General features: G+C 39.7%; 1 protein-coding gene across 6 annotated transcripts in view; it reads left to right on the plus strand.

Moving 5' to 3' along the window:
- KIAA1549L (KIAA1549 like) overlaps nt 1-22,003 on the plus strand; it is a 153,106-nt gene that overhangs the window by 117,965 nt on the left and 13,138 nt on the right. For all 6 annotated transcript variants that reach the window (XM_081011748.1, XM_081011751.1, XM_081011752.1 and 3 more), the window contains 6 exons: nt 2,740-2,918; nt 5,492-5,709; nt 12,504-12,633; nt 15,308-15,658; nt 19,621-19,718; nt 21,054-21,202. In XM_081011748.1, the coding sequence (XP_080867874.1) occupies nt 2,740-2,918; nt 5,492-5,709; nt 12,504-12,633; nt 15,308-15,658; nt 19,621-19,718; nt 21,054-21,202 (1,125 nt within the window). The remainder of the gene's footprint in view (nt 1-2,739; nt 2,919-5,491; nt 5,710-12,503; nt 12,634-15,307; nt 15,659-19,620; nt 19,719-21,053; nt 21,203-22,003) is intronic.

Raw genomic sequence — 22,003 nt, forward strand, 5'->3', positions numbered from 1 at the left:
GGAACCTTTTCCTTTTCTTCTCCAGTTTTTCTTTTGCCGGAGGACTTTTTAATGGATATGTATGTGGATTTAAAAATGGAAACCCCCTCCCCCGCCCAATCTAAATTCTACAATCCGTTCTATTGTGTCAGAACTTTCTTATCTCATGTATTGGCCATGTCTTTATGGTGTGTGCATGTATGAATGAATGAATGAATGAATGAGAGAGATGGGTATAGAAGGTATTGTAATTGCTCTGGTGATTGACAAAAATTGGAATTTGATGCAAACATAACCCAGGTTCCCTGACTCTCATAGAAATCTACTGTATAGAAAGACACAAGAGCCCACTGACTGCAAGCTAACAAAGGCTGAAATCTAAACTCACCTGGGAGTAAACACCATTGATTTCAATAGGAGTTGTTTCCGAGTAGGCATGGTTAGGCTTGTGCTGTAAGTCAAACAAGTTATGAAGTTGAGTTCTTTACACATGTGAGCAAGCTCTGTTTTGTAATTTGGAAGGGAGGATTTGTAGTTGGAGCCAGGAATGTAAGAGACAAAGAGAAGCTCTGTATTTGGCGGAATAGATGAGTGTGAGAATTCCCATCTTCTACATTTGAATAACCCACAGACTGGGGGAAATACAATTTTCCGTGGAAGCTGGGAATATCTCCATACTACCTGAATTGCATCAAGTATCCCTTCTCTTTTATGCGTTTGTAGCTGCCACTGAAAATCACTCTTCCCCAGTTTGAGAAAGTCCTCCTCATAATGATATGCTTTTCTGTTTCTTGGACCAAATGCCTCATTATGGTTCTTGTAATGTGTCATTTATTTTATAAATCATGCAATTTGTGTATTGTTAAAGAAATAATGTTAAACTGAAGTAAAACAGAGGCTAAGTCTCATATTTCAATGAACAGAAATATCCTCCCTATTGGTAGAAAGCTATTTGGCAATGCCTACCTGTGCCACTCTTCATCCCAATCTCCTAAATATATTTGTTAGAGAAATGTGCAGTTCTTTTCCAAAAGCTTCTAAGAGACCTTTTTATGCACAATTTTGCAAACCATAAGGAAATTAATAAGAAGAAGCCTGAGATAACCTTTATACTTCTCAACAATTTAAGTAAGTTCCTGTCACAGCTGCTATAGACACTTATTTCCTGTGTGTGTACATGAGCTTCAGATCACTCTGAACATATAATGCAGGCATTGTTGGAACAGACCAACTTCATATCTTGATGGCATAAATTGACTTGCTCTGTAATTCTTACAGTAATTGAAAGAACAATAAATTTTCAGAGGAACTAAATCTTCGGAAATACAGGTTTGAAAATGCCAACCCGACAGTAATTTATTCTTTGATTATACTGGGTACAGCACAAATATCACTCGGTTACATAACAGAATTAATTAAACTAGTTTGATAGGATCTCTACTTTTGGGTGGGTGGGCATGTAGGGGGAACAAAATACATGGGTGGCTATCTTGTTCCTCCTTCCTCCTCTTCTCTTCTTAGTGTCTGGAACCTGTAGTTTTGACCAGCTGTGGTTAGAAGAAAACCACAGTTCCTTGAGATTGTACATATTTGGGATCAGAGGTTTGTTTTAAAGTGAAAGCTTTCTCTCTCTCTGCTCTCACTTGCGGAGGAGGAGATGAGAGGGGGAGAATGCAAGGAAAGTAGTAGTAGTAGAGGTACTCATTCACCATCATCTTGATACCTGAATCAGGCATAAGACTCATTGAACCAGGTAGCAGGTACGTGTTAGGATAGCATTCAGATGACCAGTTTATTTTGCATTCATCCTGATTGTGTCCACAAAGTTTGCTGGGAGGTATATGATGTTGGTTATGATCTGTTTACAGGGAGATAATATGATTTTGCATCAAGCAATTGTTGTTGCACACTTTCCAGTGCATTTACTCATCACTTTCCTAACATCAAAAAGTCTGCTTGCTTTGTTTTGAAAAAGAGGGTTTGTTGCACAAGAGCACCAAATTCACTTTAATTGCACCACCTGAAGGCTCGTATGCAATTGAATTTCACCCACAAAATAATTACTGTTTGCAAATGGCCCACACTGTACACATTGCTATGCCAACTCAGTGTCACAGAATATTGTTTAGCCTTCCATATGCAACACCCCCCTTAATTGTTTGGAGTTTAATGCATTTCTTTCATATGATTTACCTGTATGTTCAGCAGCACAGCCTGTTTTAAAATAAACCCTCCTTTATTGAAGTATCTGCTTAAATCATAATGCCTTGCATGACAAAACCCCCAAAAGATTCATTGGATTTGAAATCTAATGCCAGTGATTTTAAATATAGGAGGCTCATATACAGAAAGTGTTTATTACAATCCGGGGTCCCCAACCTTTTTGGAGCATGGAGGCACATTTTGAAATCCACAAAACCATTGTGGCCCCACCCAAAAATACATATTTCACTGACAATAACCAGTGATACCCAGAACCCCCAGGCAAAACATGCACACCTACCCCAAAATAAATAGACAAAAAATTAGACAACCCCCAATGAAACAACCATAAAAGGCCAAAACTTATTTTTTTAAAAATGAGAAGGGTCAAGAGGGCTTTGGTGAGTAGCAGGGATATCTGTTTCTGGGGTGTTGTGGTACTCACAGGGACATGTTGGGGACCCCAGGATTACATGCAATTCATTTTCACTTTCCTCCTCACCAACTCAGAATTGAAATGCCCAAACCATATGTTGACTTAATCCTAATATGTTTTAGTGCCCATAAGTGATGAAGAGGAGGGAGATATGCTCTTTGATAGCATTGCCAAGTCTGCCATTGATCCCTTTGACACATCTTCTGGATCTGTACAGTTGATTGCCATAAAGCCTGTAGCTTTGCCTCCCGCACACACATCTTCGGATAGGAATCAGGAAACTGCTGTCCTTAACGGAGAGGTAAGATTATATCCAATAAAGTTGTGTAATCATTTATGCATTGGCGGGTCTTTAAAGCAAGTGCTCAGAGGAGCACTTGGCTACCAGATCCGACTGACACTGGTTGGAAAGCTAGCCCCTGGTGGGGAATGTTTTGTGACTTGTGGTGTTGACAGGTTGTATGTGGAGCTGCCTAAGAAAGGGCTAAAGACCATTCAGGTTGTGGCTGCAATTTCTGAAAGGAAGGATGAAAAAAAGGGGGGGGGAGTGTCCTCTGTTGCCTTTTGGGACTGCTAAGATGGGGTAATTTCATTATGGTGAAATCATGGAAAAAGTTATTTTATCCTTTTTGTATTGCCTTATGCAAAAATTATCCATAGTCATTCTACTCAGTATGTATGACAAATGGAAGAAGAACAGCAAAACTACGAAGAGGGCCCCCTCTGTTGATCTTAGAATTTAATAATGTGTGCAGGGATGGAGGTGATTATCACATATTTGGTGGCCTAAGTTGTTTAGGGCTACAAACACATAGGTGAGCAACTTGCATTAGGATCAGAAGTGAAGTAGCAACCAGGGCAGCTGTTTTAGAACAGTGGTTTTGTGAGTTCTCCACCCAAAAAACATTTTATTGCTTTCACTTACTTGTACAAGAAGCAACAGTCAGTATTCAACAACCCCCCCCCCCCCATCGAAGCACCATATATATTTAATTACATTTAACTTTAAGGTAATGTAAATTATATGAATTCTAAATGGAACCCCTGCCAGTAATCTGGCTGCTGCATTTTGGACCTGCTACAGTTTCTGGGTCATCTTCAAGTGCAGCCCCACATACAGGTGTACGCCATAACAAAAAGGCTTGACATATCTCGCCTTGCATGTCATGAGTCTATCTCATATATTAGTTTCACCTTTTAAGTTGAATTACTGAAATAAATGAATTTTTCCACGATATTCTAATTTTTTGAGTTTCACCTGTAGAGTGTGCTACAATAATCAAATCTGGAAGTGACCCAAGTATAGAGTACAGCAGCAAATCATTTGTCCAAAAGAGGCCATAGCTGGCAAATGAGTCAGAGCTGGCCACTTGAGTCTCCAGTATACAGGAGTACTCCCAAATTATAGACCAGTTTTGTGGGAAGGAAATTCCACCATCTAGGAACTGGCACAGAGAATGCATTCTGAGGGTTATGAAACTACCAAGAGGACTTCTGCTGATCTTAATACCTGTAGTTTCACATATTTGGGACCTAAGTCATTTTTGAACAGTTGAAGTTTCCGAGTTGCCTTCAAGGGCAGCCCCATGTAAAGCACATTGCGGTGATCCAATTTGGAAGTTGCCCGAGCGTGGAGTACCATGGCCATGTCATCTCTGCCCCAAAAGGGCTGCAGCTGGAAAACCAGCCATAGTTGAGAAAGGCATTCCTAGACCATAAAGGCCATCTGAGTCTCCAGTGAGTGACAATGTGGGACCCAGGAGCACTCCTAAGTCACAGACTCGGCTCCTTCCAGGGGAGTGTACCCAGTCCAGGACTCCCCGGTCTCCCCATATTTCTTTCCACATTCATATTTAAACTGATGTATATTTGATATTTGTCAATTGACACTGAAGACCTGCAAGAGGGGAAAATTCCCACAGTTTGCACATAATGAAAGGGGGCAGCCTTTCCTTATTTTATTCAGCGTTCCATACAGCAGGCCCTGTTTGCACAATAAATGCATACTTTACATAAAAGACCTATTTGTTTAAAAACTTACTTCTGATGCAAAGTTGTGGTTGGAGGGATATAGCCTAAGGTATAGGGCAGGGGTAGCCAACATAGTACCCTCCATCAACCACGGCTAGCATGGTCAACAATCAGGGATGATGGCAGCTGTAGTTCAGCATCATCTGCAGAGCACTATTTTGTCTATTCTCAGTATAGAGAAAGGGCTAGTTACATTTTCACATTACTGCACATTGTGATAAGAGCCAATCCAGATCATGAACTCACATTTTCATTGGCTAAAGTGAATGCTGTTATAAATAAAACAGATTGAAATTCCCCACAGTCAGCTGCCTACTCCCTGCTGTAAATCACTGCTCACACATGTGGTCTGCTCATGTTAGTAATGGTAATGAACACAGATGAGTTTGAGGTTCTTCTTCCATAACCTGGGAAAAAACTTGCAATGTACGATTTTCCATTATAGGCACTTAGAGCAGTGATCTTGCATGCATTCATTGCTATGACATTTCACTGCCAATGTGAGTAGACTGTTAACATGATTTGCAGAAGTGAGCTGGGAGTTGAATGTAGGAGAACTGTCAGATTTCCTTGTTATTTTGAGATTTGCCTGATGCTGAGGTCTGGCATAGGTAGTTGAGGATAGTGTCCCATTTTTATCACCATTGTAAACTATGGATTAGACACTACTGCCTCAGGTTTCTTCTAGGGATAGTTGCCAATTCTACCAAAAAGGAAACTTAAATGCCTACTCATACATAATCTATAGGCTATAAAATAATTGGCCAAAAGTCAACAAGCCTTAATCAGAGGGTTAATCTGAACAAATAGATTTGATTATAATAAGTATTTTTTGTTTGTCAGGTTAACAAAGCCTTGAAGCAGAAATCTGATATAGAGCACTATCGCAACAAATTACGCCTGAAAGCCAAGCGAAAAGGCTATTATGACTTTCCCCAAGTTGATAATAACAAGGGCTTAGCAGACAGAAAAAAGATGTATGAAAAAGCACAAAATGAAATAGATCATATTTTGGATGCTGATACGGATGGATCTTCTCCGTTTGTAGAACCCAAAAACAGGTGAGTATTTGGTATATATTTTTGTCATTTCCCACATCATTTCCACCTCTACCATAGAAAGGCAAGTCATGAGGAGTAGTGTCAATTGGCAGAATGGCAGCATGAAGTGATAAGTTTTTTTTGCGTATGAAGAATGTTCCCATGTCTGCCATCTTTCCCCTGTTTAGCGATTTGCCATTTCCTTGAGATGATTGGTACTTTATTTATGAATGTATTAAGCTGTAATATGATGATAAAAGAGTTGAGAAGCAATATGGCTGTTGGGATAACATTCTCTTTTTTCCTGCCTATTGATCAGACCTCAGAATTACTATTATCTCTTGACACCAGGAGAGGGATGGTGGTCTGCCCTGGAGTGTGCTGTGCTACATACAGTACAGTGGATGTTGGAAAAATAGATGACAGTGCAGCAACTTTCAAATGCTGATGTTACAAACTAATGACTTCTCCTTTTTTGCCTATGTTAGCAGTCTTTTTAGGGACGTAATTGTTGTTATATGAACGGAGTCATACATTTCTCTAAAAAAGAATGGTCGAGTATATGCTGAACCCTATTTTTATAGAGCAGGGTTTCCAAAATTTGAGTCTCCAGCTGTTTTTGGACTACAACTCCCATCATCCCTAGCTAGCAGGAACAGGAAACCCTGCTGTAAAGAGCTTTAGATAGGCAATTCTGTGGGTTGCATTGCTCCCCCCTCGTTTTTTTGATGTAATTAATAAATTATTAATGGCTTTGTATTAAAACACAAGCATTAGAGGTAATATGTGACCTCTGTCAGAATTTTCTGTATTTTCTTAATGTTCCCCATCTGAATTTGTTGCTTTCTTAGTTCAATATACAGTACTTATTCTTATAAGGACAGATAGTTGTGCTGGTGTCTCTTAGTATTGTAATAAACAAGTACCATTAACTTTTATGCTGGCCATTAATTTTTTTATTGCGGCTGTCCTTCATGGGCTTTTGACTGTAAGATAAGCAGAAAGACTCCAGCACATAGAAAGTCGGAAGTTGTGTGGATGTCATACAGAATGCTCAGTTCTCCTATGCAAGGCTTAGGAAGAAAATATCATTTTCTCTCTGACACCCAGCTGCCAATTAGAAATTGCAAGTTTTGGAACAAAAATTCCCATCCATTGTCCGTCAAGCAAGCAGAAGTGTCTAGAAAGAGCTTTTCTGCTCAAGAGCAATAAGAACTGAACTGTTACTCTATTGTCATGTGTTTTCTCAGACCAGGAGGGATTAGGAACTGTTAAGTGAGTTTTCTACCTAGAATTGTTTGCAGTTCTTCCTCTAGCCCAAATAGGTATCCCTCAATCAGTACCTGAGATACAGGGCTCTCTGCTCAAGATCTGCCTGCAACGCCTGTGCAGAGAAGTCAAGGGAAATGTAGCGTAGAGTTTCTGGAATATCTTTGTTATATAAAGAATGGTGAGATCCAATAGCTTTTATGTAAATTGGAGCCTGGATAAAATTAAATAAAAAAGAAAGTAATTGCCAGAGAAACATAATTCTAAGGCCATTCAGGTCAGCAAAGAAGAAAGATTCTTGATTGGTTGGTCTGGTGCCATTGCTGGGACATTAGGGCTTTGTACAGGTCTCCAGTGGAGGAGGCAAGTGGAATTGTTACATACGCATAGTAGAAGATAAGATAAAGTTTGAATTATACAGTAGCTTCTTCTATTAGCATAGGCTATCTTAGGAATATAAATGAAGCAGGCAGAAATTTTATATTAATGTACACAGTGGAAGTGATATAGCCCTGGAATCATGACTGGAAGGTTAGAAAGTATCAAAGGAGCAAGAAATCCTTAACGCATATTTAGCATGAAGTTTTACTATTGAGCCAGTAAATTTTATTATGTACTCTGGGATTTGCTTGCTGGTGCACAATGTAGAAAGAGGCCATGGTGTATGTGTTCCATGATTTTTAATGTTTTATTTGTTGTTTTAGAGAAAGGTACTTCCTTATTCTAATCCATTTTGCCCAATAATTCACTCACAAATAGTGTGTGTGGGGGGCGGCGGAATTGTGTGTGTGTGTGTGTGTGTGTGTAGGGAATATACACAAATTCAGACGTTATTCAGGATTGGATGTCATTTTGGGTTAGTAGTACCCGCCTTTTGCAGAAGGGTATTGAATTACAGGTATTTTTCATGTTTACTTAGTAGAGAAGTTCAGATTTTAATCAATTAGATCTTAAAATCCTGCATATTTGCTCTTTGTAAAACAGTATACAACATCTATAGATTAAATCATAAAGACATTAGGAATATTTTCCTCCATATTCCTCCTCTGCAGCTACTGTTACTATTCCCTCTGGTCTTGGTACTTCAAAATGTGAAGAAATAAAACTGTCACCAAATAAATTATTCACACACTGGCCTTCGCACATTCATATTTTTGTATAACATCACTCTAAAAACATTTACAAATTATCAGTGGTACTAAATAAACTGAGTTGTACATGGACCAGGTCCCCAGCCCTATAGATTCCTCAGAGTATTGTTTGTCACGTAGTCAGTGTTTTAAAATGCTGCAGTTGTATTCCCTGTCGACAATGACTAACCTATGCTTGTGCCAGTTGTTCATGTTGATACCTCCCTTCTCATTAGTGAATCTTCCTTAAATCAGCTAATTGGCAATCTCAGGGCAATTTCACAAAGACTGCTCATTATATGTACTGTTCTTGATTCCCCCCTCCCCTTCCTTAATAGTTTCACAATTAGGTCAAGGGTGTGAATTTGCCTAAAATAATCTGACAACAGTGTAATCTTTTAATCACAGAAGTGTAGGGCCAGTGTCAGTCCCACCCTGCTGTCCTCGCATAGGGAGGGACATGTTAAGCTGCCCTGTCCTTACTGGCTCCAGTAGTTCTTTGGAAAAAGGAGGTGACAGCCTACACAACAGTGCATTCTGACAGCAATTTGCCTTGGGTTTGCAGGCAGTCCTGTCCCCTGGAATTAACTTGCCCCTCTGTCCTCTAACGGTAGCTACAGGGGAACTCTAGAGACTTTATTCCCTTAGAAAAAACTCATACCACCTCCCTGAATGCCTCCTTGCCTCCTACCTTCCACATTTCAAGCCCCTTTCCCTAGAAGATAGAAGGGGGAAGTGCAACATGAATTCTACCCAATTAAGGGATTTGTGGAGGCTGGAAGTTCCCTGAAACCCCTTTGCAGAGTGTTGCTATTTCAGGTGTGATTGAATCACAGACTGGGAAATTCCAGTTGCACAATTAAAGTAGATTTGAGGTTCCTCAGAGGATTGGGCTTTTTTGTTTTTTTAGGAAAGGGAAAGTGACGGGGGAAACGTACTGGAGGAAAATGTAGGACAATGCTTGCTTGACACAATTTTGTCTAGCCTCGCTGAAAACATATTGGGGCAAGTCTTCTGGAAGCAACCCTAGAGGTTCCTCCTGTCCCAAGTTTATTAGCCGTTTACTGACCAAGCTCATTCTTGGACAAGGATAGCCTGACTAAGATGATTCATGCACTGGTAACCTCAAGTCTTGACTACTGTAACACCCTCTATTTGGGGCTGCCCTTGTGCCTGGTCCAGAAGCTCCAGCTGCTACAAAATACTATGGCTAGATTGTTGATAAGGACAGACTGCCATCAGTACATAATTCCATTGCTTAAAGGTTTGCGCCCGCTGCTTATATGTTACCAAGGCCAGGTTCAGAGTTCTCGTATTTTTTTACAAGGCCCTTGACAACATGAGTCCAAGCTTCCTTAAGGACTGCACGATCCCTTATATCATTCCCCTATATATCTTTGGGAAGTCTCTGTTGGTGGTCCCCATGGCTCAGATGCACAGCTTAGAACTACTAGCAGCTCTGCATTCAGTGTAATGGGAGCAAGCCTGAGGAACTCAGTCCCAACTCAGATTAAACGGGCACCTTCCTTGCTGAACTTCAGCCATGTGACTATGACTTCCTTGTTCCATTGGGCATTTTAAGATACTCTTTGGTTTCATTATACATTTTTATTGCTTTTATCCATTTTCTATGGATTCTTTTTATGTGTGCCACTTTCAAATGCAAATAATTAAGTGGTATAGAAATGTCTTAAATAAATAAACAAAATAAATTGCAAGCTACTTCGTTTCTTTCCTTCCCCAAATGTTTTTCTTTATTAAAAATATCAACAAAATGGTAATAAAATTAAACAAAAGGTCAAGCAGACGTCTTCAAATTTTGAAGCAAAGCTTTGAAGACATTTTCTGTTGAACAAAGTAATAATAAAATATGGATTTTCAATTATGAAATGAGCAAAGAAAATACAGCTTTATATGATAAAGAAAATCCTAAAGCTGAATGCATTCAAACTTCACCAAACCAATGTTTTGGATTTTATAACAAGCAAGTCTTTTTGCTCTATATAAGGGGCTTCAGTGTATTATAAAGTTATCCTCTTGCTTTCCCCCTGAATCTAATTAAATTAATCAGTTTAGGTATAGAGACAAACTTCCTCATTTTCTTCCACTCACTTGGGTTTGCCTCTGTTTTAGTAGTGGCTGGTGCCCATTGGAACTGGGAGGGAGAAAGGCAAGGAGACCAGCAATAGGTGAAGACAGAGACAGTGGCAGACAAAGCGAACTAATCTGAGGAAAAAGTTGTTGTATTAAACTTGTGATTAATTGTACTTTTTTACAACCTAGTATTCTGCCTTTCTGTATGCAGATTAATGTTTCAAGGTTGAGGATTTTGTGGTACTGAATTCTTAAATAAATGACTTTATACATTTGCAATGAATGTATGAAAATTCCAGCATTTCCACATTTTCCTCCCTCACCTCAGACCAGTCCCACTAAGATCTCTCTACAGGTCTCATGATACTAAACAAATGTGACAATATGCTAATTAGGTTATTGTCTTTCTGTTGAAAGCAAAATAATAATAATAGTGTTTTGTTCATGCACTAGAGCAGGGAAAAGTAAAGCCCCCCCGCAAAAGGCATTAGGAAATAAGATTCTACAGCAGGCACCCCCAAAATATGCCCTCCAGATGTTTTGGGACTACAGTTCCCATCATCCCTGACTACTGGTCCTGTTAGCTAGGGGTGATGGGAGTTGTAGTCCCAAAACATCTGGAGGGCCAAGTTTGGGGATGCCTGTTCTAGAGCCTTCAAGACCCACCAGCATTATAGTTTGCACTCATGGTCTATGTAGATGCCCCACTCTGGCCTTAAGATCTGCTGTTCAGCTACGAAGTAGGTCAGAAACTCTGCCTCTCCCTTTTATCTTAGCTTCTGTCTTGCTTATTTTCTACCCCCAGTGAGTCATCTGATAGATGTTCATTGTTAGTCTGGTTTATTGTCAAATTTGTGTCACAGAGAAAAATGGGCACCTTTCCTGCATCCATCATCCGTTTCCACAGCATAGAGCTCTGTCATAGCTGTGGGACAATTGCTTGATTTCCTTAGAAATAACTGGAGAGCTTCAGATTAAATGATGCTACTTATTGATGTTCTTTATGGACTAGGTGTACTGACGGTATAGTGATAACCAGTGCCTTTTTTTTCTAAAAAAAAATGTTTAGAGGTACTCTCATTTTCCTACTCATATTGAAATACTGCAACTCAATGAGGCAGAACTTAGATTCACAAAATGTTTAGGGCTATGCCTACCCCTGCGTCCCTCCAGAAAAAAGCACTGGAGATAACAAGATATGGGAAATTTAGGACTGGTTCTTTTGTGCTAGATCTGGGGCTGATGGGAGTTGTAGTCCAAAGCAGTTGGGGGACACTAGGTTGATTGACGCTAGTATGAACTGTGTTACGAACTGTGTTATTAGAAGTGTATTATTTCTTGAATGCTATTTCTTAAAACAAACGTCACAGTTTTTAAGAAGGTTGACTCTATAGAGGATTTTGAAATGCTTACAGTGTGCTAGCAAGGAATCAGTTTGAGTGTGACATGAACTATCCACGAGTCTCTGGCAGGCAGATTGCTTGAGGAAAAGCCACCACCCAGTTACCCTTTTTGTCCTTTTGTTTGCTAATTTTGCACATCAGTTTTTTTTCATTCACATGCCGTGATCATGTGTTAGTCCCTGTCTTTGGGTGATCAGACTTCAGTCCAACAATGCAGTTGCTAAGGGGTTGGAATACTGTACTGAAAAAGGTTGGCACCTAGCTGAATGGTTCGCTAACGTATGTGAGACGGTATGAATGTGCATTGGCTGATTTTCAAGCACATCAGGCAAATCCGTCATTATTGCAGGTTATTATTAATATGGAAATGAATAAAGAAATAACTGGTGTATAGTTACATCAGTTTGAAATTGCAGAGTTATACACAAATCTTCACAAAGAAGAAGCATTTCAGTATTTGTTTGGAGTACATTGTCTAATAAATTCTAGTTGTTTGTTTCCAAGTGCTTCAATCTTTGGTCTTCATTGAAGCAATCAATATATAATTTGACTTGATGACTGCCAGTGTGTAACTGAATATGCATGGGTGTGTATCTGTGTAGCTACTTAGCTTGGAGATGAGTGGGAATTGATGATTTAGAATATTTTTTTCAGAACTCAGAGCATAAAGACTGAAGCGACATCCTACTACGGAAGATGTACCTCTTTACTCTGGCTTTTTACACCTGATGTGTAATTTTTAGGACATGCCTTATTTCTGTAATTTTAAGTTGTTTTAAAGTGTTCTTAGTCTCATGTTTCAATTATTGCAACCCGCCTTGGGACCTTGGGGTGAAGGGCAGGTAATAAATTGTTGTAGGCAGCAGCAACAACATCAACAACAATACTGGCCTCATTTAAATACTTTATTCTTCTGCAGGCAACAAATGAAGAACTCTGTTTACCGAAGCAGGCAGTCTTTGAACAGTCCAAGTCCAGGAGAAACTGAGATGGATCTACTTGTTACACGAGAGAGACAAAGGCGTGGTATCCGCAACAGTGGATATGATGTACGTGCATGCAAAATTCATTCACTACAAGTTGCATTGGAAGCGTAGCAAACATTAGAACGGTCCTAGCAAAACAATCTACCTAGTGTGAAAGTGCTTAATAGCCAGTGCTTTTTTTTCAAAAAAAAAAAAGTTTAGGGGTACTCTCATTTTCCTACTCATATTAAAATACTGCCCCTCAATGAGGCCAAACTTATATTCACAAAATGTTTAGGGGTATGCGCCCCTCCCCCCCAGAAAAAGCACTGTTAATAGCTACTTCCATTTTAGCAACGGCTAGAACTGATTTTATGCAATTTTGGTCTTCAAGTTTCAGGGTTTTTTTAAATCATATATTCACTTCAGTAGAAGGCATGGGAAAGGCAGTTCCTGAAGTCAAGCTTGAATAACAGCAGTTCGTTCATTTTAAACATTCACTCAGGCACATGCCCTTTTCCAAAAGCTCAAGGTGCTTACAATCTAAGTAGACTGTTGATGTGACAATACAAGGCTGCTCCTTACAATCTTGTCGAACCTTCCGCATATTTTGTTAGTATAAAGGTAAATAACAAAAAGGGAAAAGGAAACCCAAATTCATACACAATATTTTATTGATTCTGCTGATATGATACAATTCTGCAGTCATACCATATCAACCAAGCTTAGAACAGGCATCTGGATCCTAAAAGCCTCAGCTTTCTTTCGTTATTTAAACCACTTTCTAGCACTTACGGTGACAAAAACAGTCTTGGGAAAATATGTCCACCAACAGTGCCCCATCAGAAGAGCTCAGCAGCTGAAGGAAAGCATAAGGAATCTGATGGTCCTTAAGGTCCTTTGCACCCAAGTTGTTTAGGGCTTTGTGAATTAACACCAGGCCGCATCGCAGTCAAGCCCACACTACAGTGTATTCTGTTGGCTGCAGTACAATGCTTCTTTCAAACCTAATTTCAGTGGTGGGGGAGGGATCCAGGGGACCGTGCAGATCCTGCCACTGTGTGTGTAGGTGCACCTATAGGTGCATGGTTGGTGATCCCTGGTCTTGGCCTTTTCAACGGTGGCCTACAGTGCAGCAGTTGCAAGAAAAGAAAGGGGCAAATTCTATGTTAGGGACTGAATAAAAGCAGCCCCTTCTGAATGAATACGCTATCTGCCAGATCACAAATATAGAAATCAAGGATTGTAATGCTCATGATGTAATAAATACCCTATCTATCCACTGAAATATAGTGTGCTCCTTTGCCAAGGTGAGGGAAACTGTGAAACATCAAAAAATATTCACAAGAGTACGTTTGTGATGGGATTGTCCATGTTTTGACACTGCCTGTCAGAACAAATAAATCGTAATTTGCTGTGTAACTGGGATTATGGCCTGCTATGCTCTAGTGTTCTTCACTGCAACAGAAATTTAAAGGGACAGCCTATTTTAAATCTGTTTTTAAATTTAACTGCTTCAGGTGGAAAAGGGGCTTTTAGAAAAATTACTGATAAAAAGCTAGATAGAGGCAGCTTTTCTCTGACTCACTCTTTCCTGGTAGCTGTTTCCCTTTTGTAAAAGACTGTTTTGGTATGTTGTTAGCTTCCTTTGGCTTTCCTTTTGGCAGCAGAAGCATGATACAAAAGTGAAGTGAAACAATTTTGCAGGGGGAGGGGAGGTGTGTGCTTTATTTATTTATGGCTTGCATTTATATACTGCCTTTCTCCTAAGGCAGTTTACAATTTAAAATATTAATGCAAGCAAATAGTACAAAATGTTTTTAGGCCTACATGAGGAGCAGATGGCAGGTGCTATTTGCAGAGCATCTTTTAATATTTAGTAGTATAAATGGATCCTTGTGCCTAGCTGAAAGACTGCTTGCATGTTTAGCCTATTTACATGTATAAAGTAATTTTCAAGTCCAGTGCTCCCCCACCAACAGCCTCTGTGCAAGCAACTCCCAGCTCCCCACGTAGGTAACAGAAGTAGCAAACAGGTATTTTGAGTTCAATCCTCCCCACCCACAAATGAGAGTTTGCCATATGTTTGTAACTTTCCTAACATAATTTATTAAATATATACATTATCCTCTAATATTGAGCACCTCAGAGTAGACTGAATAGAGTGCTGAACTGAGTTGTCAAATTAAATCACACCGTGAGTGAAAATGATATATATATATTGTTCAGAACTTGCTTATAGGACTATGAAACTTTGCAGTCTGTGCTCGTGTTACACTAGCACAACTGGGAAGATGGAATGGTCCACTCACAGTGCAAATGCTGACACAGGAAGCTGCAGAGGAGCTGTGAGAGGACAAAAATAACTTATGTACCAGTGATGGGAAGGGATCATTCTGACTGAAATGGATCTCTAGAAGTAGAGCTGGAGAGGGAGGGAGAAAGGCAGGCAAGCACTGGGAATGTTGGAGTCATTTGCCCCTCTGACTTCATTTATGACATGATTCTACAACCAATTATCTAGCCATTCATCAGCTGAATAACATATGTGGTAAAGACAATCATTTCATGGTTTCTGAAATAGCTGTCCATTATGGATAGGTGTTGATAGGCCAAATGAGGTTGATAAAGAAAATGTTACACTTTATGAAAGTCAAATATAATCACTGCTTATGACTTAGACATAGACAGGGTTTTTACTGAATTAACCCCCCACCCTTTTGCACAGTTGCCCAACTTTCTCTGTTATATCCAACAGACTGAGCCTGAAATGATAGAAGAAACAAATGTTGACCGTGTCAATGAGCCCCGAAATTATAACAGAGCTCATCAAGCAAAAGGCCATTCAGAGACATCGACTCTGAGTTCCCAGCCATCCATTGATGAAGTCAGACAACAGATGCACATGCTACTGGAAGAAGCCTTTAGTTTGGCCTCAGCAGGTCATGGAGGACAGAGCAGGCAGCAAGATGCTTACAGTTCTACACAGCAGTTGCCATACTCTGAAGTTGTGACCAGTGCTCCTGGTACCATGTCTCGACCCAGAGGAGGAATACAGTGGGTGCCTACCTATAGACCAGAAGTGTATCAGTACAGTTTGCCAAGGCCTGTAAGTGACCACTTATATGTGTTAGAACTGTTGTTGAAATGCCAGAATTTGGACTTTAGGGAGTTTCTCTTCTGGCCATCACATACTTCATGGCTCGAAGATTCTGCTGGGCTGTGCGAATGATGCTCAGTTTTCATCCTCATTATCATCCTCCTCATATTAAATTTCTATACCTCCCTTCATCTAAGGATCACAGGGCAGTTTATAGTATGAAAACACAAAAATACATAACAAACAAAACAATATCCCCTCAAAAGGCCATAGATCGTTTAGTCAAAGTCCTGGGAGAAGAGAAATGTTCTAGATTAGTTTTGAGATGAATAACCCAAGTTGGCTTTATCAAATAGAAATTAACTTACTGTACTTAAAATAAGCAGAGTAAGAGCTTGTCCGCATATCTGCTTGTCATGTGGGTCCGATCTTCCACTTGTCCTGTGCTTTCTAGGCACAGATCTGAGTGGTTTTTCCATTTCTCCCACTGCTTTCCCCAGGAAAACCCGCTGTTTACCTCATAATTGGAACAAATGTCAATCCACAGAAAAACTGATTGATGCTTGTTCTGATTCAATGGCAAGCAGCGGGTCTTCCTGTTGGAAAGCAGAAGGACAAGCGGAAGTGTGGGAGAGCCCTAAAAGGCAAGTTGGCTTTAAAAAACCAGCATTTATTAGTGACCTGCTGTGGATATCATGCTAAACAGTAATTTAGCATTATATGAATGAGTCGCAGCTTGCCTCAGGCGTAGATTCAAAGAGGTGTTTGGAAGCATTCACTGTTTCTGCTTAACTACAGCTTGTTGTGTTGTTTGAACCAACAAACTGCAATCAAACTGTGGTTAATATTCACAGGCTAAGTTCAAAATTGCTTTGAAAGCTTCTGAAGTACTTCTTGAAGTTGTGGTAGAGAGGGAGGGAGAAGCATACTAGCCTGAGTCTTACTTTGACTGGTTCTCACCATGCTAAACTATGCGTTAGCATGATGCCCAGATGCACCCTGTGTGTTGAGAATGGAGCTTTATTGGCAGTTTTAGATAGATAATTGCTTCTTGTTATTGTCCTGGCTCCTAAAAATGAGGCTAGCGATGGGCTACCATAAAGTGAACATAAGGGAGAAATGCAAAGGCTTTCCAGGTGTTTCTGGTGGCAAAGTCATTGGATTCACAGATAAGTATTGCCAAATTATATCCAAATAGGAGATGCCTCATGCTAAACCAACACTATGAAGTTTAGACAGGCAGAATCTATGGTTGGGATATGTTGACAATCCAGGAGAGGAATCTCATATTCTATCTTGGTGCTGCTACATAGTCAGAGTAACAAGATCTTGTGATTAAAGAGCCACCTTGAGATTCAGGAGATTTATTTATTTATGCTGTCCTCCTTCATTCAGAGCACCTGCGATGAAAAGAAGGATCCATAATGTCATTTGTATTTAAGAAAGTTCCCAAGAGACACTGCAAAAACTGTTATCTATGTGCTTCCAGTCTTGTGGGCTAGGTTGTCTGTCACCTACACTTTAAAAAGGGAGACAGGCGTATGATTAATCCCGGTCCTTTTCTCAACAGTTAAATAGGAACAAAAATGTTTTTTTCTGCCTGAGCTAAATCAATTATGAATCACCTCATTGATATAAAGATAGGCTATAGCAAACCTGCTGGGGTTGTTCCTGGAAAATGTGACTAAACAGAAGCAGCTGGTGATCTCCAGCCCACCTACACCTTGAATAAGTTGTTCACAAAGAAAGAAAGAAAAAACTTTAAAGCTTCCTTCCTTTCCCTGTGTTGATTTCAGAGACTCTAGCCAGCCCAATCTGTTTTATTTACCAAGGCCCAAAGTACATATTGCTAAAGGTATTTTGGGCACCACCAATTCACAGTGTGTAGTTGGGAAAAATGGTTGCTGTTGATATCATCACAGCAGAAGGCTTAAGCTGATAACATCTCCACCATTATAATTCCTTTTTTTCTTTTCTTTTTAAAAAATACATATTACTGAGGAGACATGGGGAAAGTGTGGGTTGGAAAATTCCCCAGGGCATGTTCCATTTTGGTTAGAGGTGCAATCTCTACCTTTCTCATTCATCTCTCCCGTTGAAGTATTTACTCAGATGAAGCATTTACTCTTGCCTTGGCATGGTTTAGCGAATCCAACTAGATAGTTATACTTTACCCACTGCCTGCCATTGTAGAGAGTTACATTGGACTTTGCAGACATTTCCCAATGATCTTGTATATGTGTAATATATCCTGATGCAGCCTGGACACTTTCTGTGCCTTCCAACCACCTCTTTCTTGTGACACTGATTCCAAAGACCGTTGGTTTTGGATTCTTTAATAATAACTGATCTGTAACAAAACAATATATAAAGACCAACTTTTTTGTGCTAATCTAAGACAGATATGCTTCTTCCCTGATAAATAATAAGTTCTTAACGTATCAAGCATTGTTAGAACATCCATTTAAAAATAGGCCTGTGAAATATTGAGTTTACTGTGAAATAGAAAACAGTCTGAAATTTGCTTTGTAACCAAGAAAAAGACCCTAGAGCTAAAGTTGCTGTATCTTACCCTGGTGTAAACAGCTTTACTGTTTTGTAAAAAGGCACTTCACATTTCATAATAGAAATAAGCATGTCTGTATATCCATATAGCTTTTAAAGTCCCCAGATTATTCCTCTTATGGTGCAAGAATGAACCCCCCCGCCCCAGGTTTCATACTCAAAACTGCTAGGATGGGGAGACAGAAAAAAATTGTTATTTTTGATCCATTCCTTTGGGGTTTATTTGAAAGCTAGTTACATTAAATGCAAAGGTTCATGCTGCTGCTTAACTCTTGGTGGAAGTTGCCCATAGGCTCAGAAACCTGGGCTCGTGGTTTATCTCCCACAGGCAAACCATGGTCAGTGAGCCAAGTACAAACCATGATCATGCGTTTGGACATAATGCCAAGTCTAACTATGGCTTAGCTTTGGGTTGCATGGTGGCAGCAGGACCAGGGGAGAAATGAAGCAAATGCATTCTCAGCTACCTATTCGTCTCTCTTGGCTTCCTCCCCACACCCTCTCTCTCTCTGAACTCTCCTAAGTGATAGAGTAGGAAATGTGTTTGAATGCATCCTATCTGAATCTTACAACACCTCCTGTGTCAAGGTGTCTATTTAGAGTACCTAGAATGCCATGCTGTTCTCAGTGATGATTTTGATATGTTGGCTATTCTAGGAGAATGAAAAGTAGAGGATGTCAGGGCAGCATTTCAATCTAGCTGCTAAGCAGATTTGATAACTGTCGCTGTATTCCCAAGTTAACTTGACAATCTCTGTCACAGTGCAAAGGCTGCAAGATTAGTATCTCATGCTTTGGGCCATAGGCTGATGGTGACAGTGTCAGGGAGGTGTTTTGACACGCGTGTAACATGGCAAAAATCTCTAATTTTGCTGTCTGCCATTTCCTGTCAAACTCTGTAAATCCTGGGTGACTGATCCAATAGCCTCTAAAATCTGATCCCCAGAATTACTTTACTTTGGTGGTGGTGGTTTTTAAAAAAAAATTGAGTCTTTATGTTGTCATAATAAAGGAACTTGCTTGTTCTTGCCTAGAGGAACATGAAACATATTCCCTGTTAAAAAGGTTGGAAAGAAAAGTTAAAATATAAAATGGTTTTCTTGTAGACATTTTTGTTTCCTGTGATAATGTTAGGTGCCTTGAGATATTCCAACATCAAAATATTTTTATTTTTAGTGGGACAAAAAACCCATTCTGAATTCTTCTTGGGGGAGAATTCAGACAGACAAGAACACTGCAGCATTGAAATTTTAGGATGCACTAATAATGTTCACTTTGAAATAGGCTTGGATTACAATCTTCTTCCAAAATGCGTATGTCATATTTTGGAGAAATGCAATGCAGTATAATTTTTTATGAAAAGTCAGTAGATCGTTGAGGAAATATTTATTTATTTTTCTTAACAGGCTTATAGATTTTCTCCACTCCCTGAAATGGTGATGGGTTCTCCACCTCCTCCTGTGCCTCCTAGGACGGGACCTGTTGCCGTCACCTCTCTTAGGAGGTACTATGCTGTTGTTTTTATGTTTTAGTTGAAAATGTTGTATCTCTATCTCAAGATGGAAGATTGCTTTATAACTGATATTGAAAGCCTCAGATGCATTACAGGGCTAGCATTTCTTATGCTGTATAGGTATTTGTGAAACTATAATCAAGTAGTGTCATTTCAGAATTTTAGGTTTTCAAATTGTTTTTAAAAGCAAGCAAGCAAGGAAAAATGTGGGGTATTGTTCCGCTGTAAGCCACTCAGATACCTAATAGTATCTTAAACCATGATTTAAATCCTCTATCATAAAGGCATGCCAGATTGGTTGTTCTGTAAAAGAAGTAAATGATTCATAAACCTCCCTGCTTTTGTCTTCTGAGACGACTAGCAGTAAGCATTGCAAAATATATGGATGACCTTATAAAATTGGTTTTGGCACTCTGAAGACATTTAGAGAGATTGTTGCCATCAAGTTTCTTATCTGCACTTTAAACACCTAATAAATATGAATCAGTTTTAACAATGTTTTAGTATTTAGTGCCCAGTTCTCCAGGCACTGCTGTTGTACCGTTTCCATTCATTCTAATCTTGTGGACATTGCCTTTTAAATTCTGTTTTCTCACAGTCAGCTAGCTCATATCCATGCATTCCTAAGTAGCAGTTGCATAGCTCAGGCTCTTGGTCTATGAAATGCTGCTTCTACAAAATGACACCTGTTTGCAAAGCCACAACATAGCAGGCATGTTATATTTTACTGTGCATTAGCATAAGAATACAGAAACAGCTGAGCTGTCCTGATTGGCTGCCAGTGATGTCATAACTGTTGTGCAAAAATATCAGTGGACTGTAAAACACTGGCAGCCATGCTCATCCTTCACTGTCAGAACAAATGTAGCACTGAGCTACACAGACTATATAAAAGAAATAGGATTTTTTTTACTGAAATTACTGTGTTTTTAAACTTACTATATTTTGATTTTTAAAAGAAAATTATCAGTACAGGCAGGATACAGTAAGTAACCAGTGCTATTTGTTGTAGCCTCACTACTTTTTATTTATTTTCATTTTCTAACATATATTTGTGCTATACCAAATCAGGATATGTCTTTGGGATGCAGGCTATATAAATGATGCTTGAAGTAGCGACTCAGCTGTACTGGTATGCACCCATTGTAAACGACTATTAAAGCAAAAAACAAAATGCTTTCTCTACCCGCCTTTCACAAAAAGATCCCATACTTCTGTGGCTAAAACTGTAGTTAACTGGTCTGCTCCAGAGCAAGTAGGTTGTGGATTGCAACTGATGTGTGCTTGATGTTGGAATGACTGATGTTTCCAATATATATTATACAGGTCGACGTCCGATATTGGCAGCAAGACAAGAATATCAGAGTCCAGTGGAACTGAACAGATTCAGCCGCATGATCATGCCCCTTTTGTCCCAGTATCAAGAGCCCCAGTATCTGTGGCTCCATTGGATCAATCAGCCTTGAATTACTCAGGTGAAAAACGCATGCGGTACAAACAGAGACCACATCTAAGTCTGTATGGCATAGAGACAAGCGTATGAGATCTTGCAAGCACCTTGTTTAGGACTGTGTTAAATGGTTCTCTTGAAGGCTTGATGAGGAGAATTAATAAAAGGATCCCCACACACTCTTTCATTTTATCACATGCAGCATATTTCTAATATGGGAGAGGAATGGGGAGGAAGGATATGGTCTTTCTGTTTGAAGCACCTGGAATTGGATCTTGGAACCGATGGTGTGTTTTGCTGTATAGAAAGCAAATGGCCCTGTAACGTAGACCGTTTCCCTTCTAATGGCTGCTTACTCTTGAGTGGAATGCACTCTGCATTGACCCAAAGGCCACAAGCTTTCTTTAGAAAGAGCCTGTTCAGATTACCACTTTCAGCTAAATGTGGTGAAGCCATCCTGAATTGGTGGCAAATGTCATGTGATTGTTTCATTGTGTCTCCAGCTTGCAAGCTAGCATGTCCTTGCAAACCATTCGAAAATGAATTAGGTGAGGATATCCTGATTCATGACTAACCAGGTTCCCTTTGTGGCAGATCAATTCAGATTAACTTCACTTCACATTAAATAGGTTGAATATGGTCATAACATGTAGGCGTTTCTTCCGGGAGCTCACTATCAAGTAGATTCTACTTGCAATGAGAAGCTTCAGAAAAAATATATATGGACACATGAAGCTGCCTCATGCTGAGTCAGAACATTGGTTCATCTAGTCCAGTATCATCTATTCTCACTGGCCACAGCTCTCCAGGGTCTCAGACCAGAGGT

The sequence above is a fragment of the Podarcis pityusensis genome (assembly GCF_964106645.2).
Source record: "Podarcis pityusensis genome assembly, chromosome: 1".
Lineage (NCBI taxonomy): Eukaryota > Metazoa > Chordata > Lepidosauria > Squamata > Lacertidae > Podarcis > Podarcis pityusensis.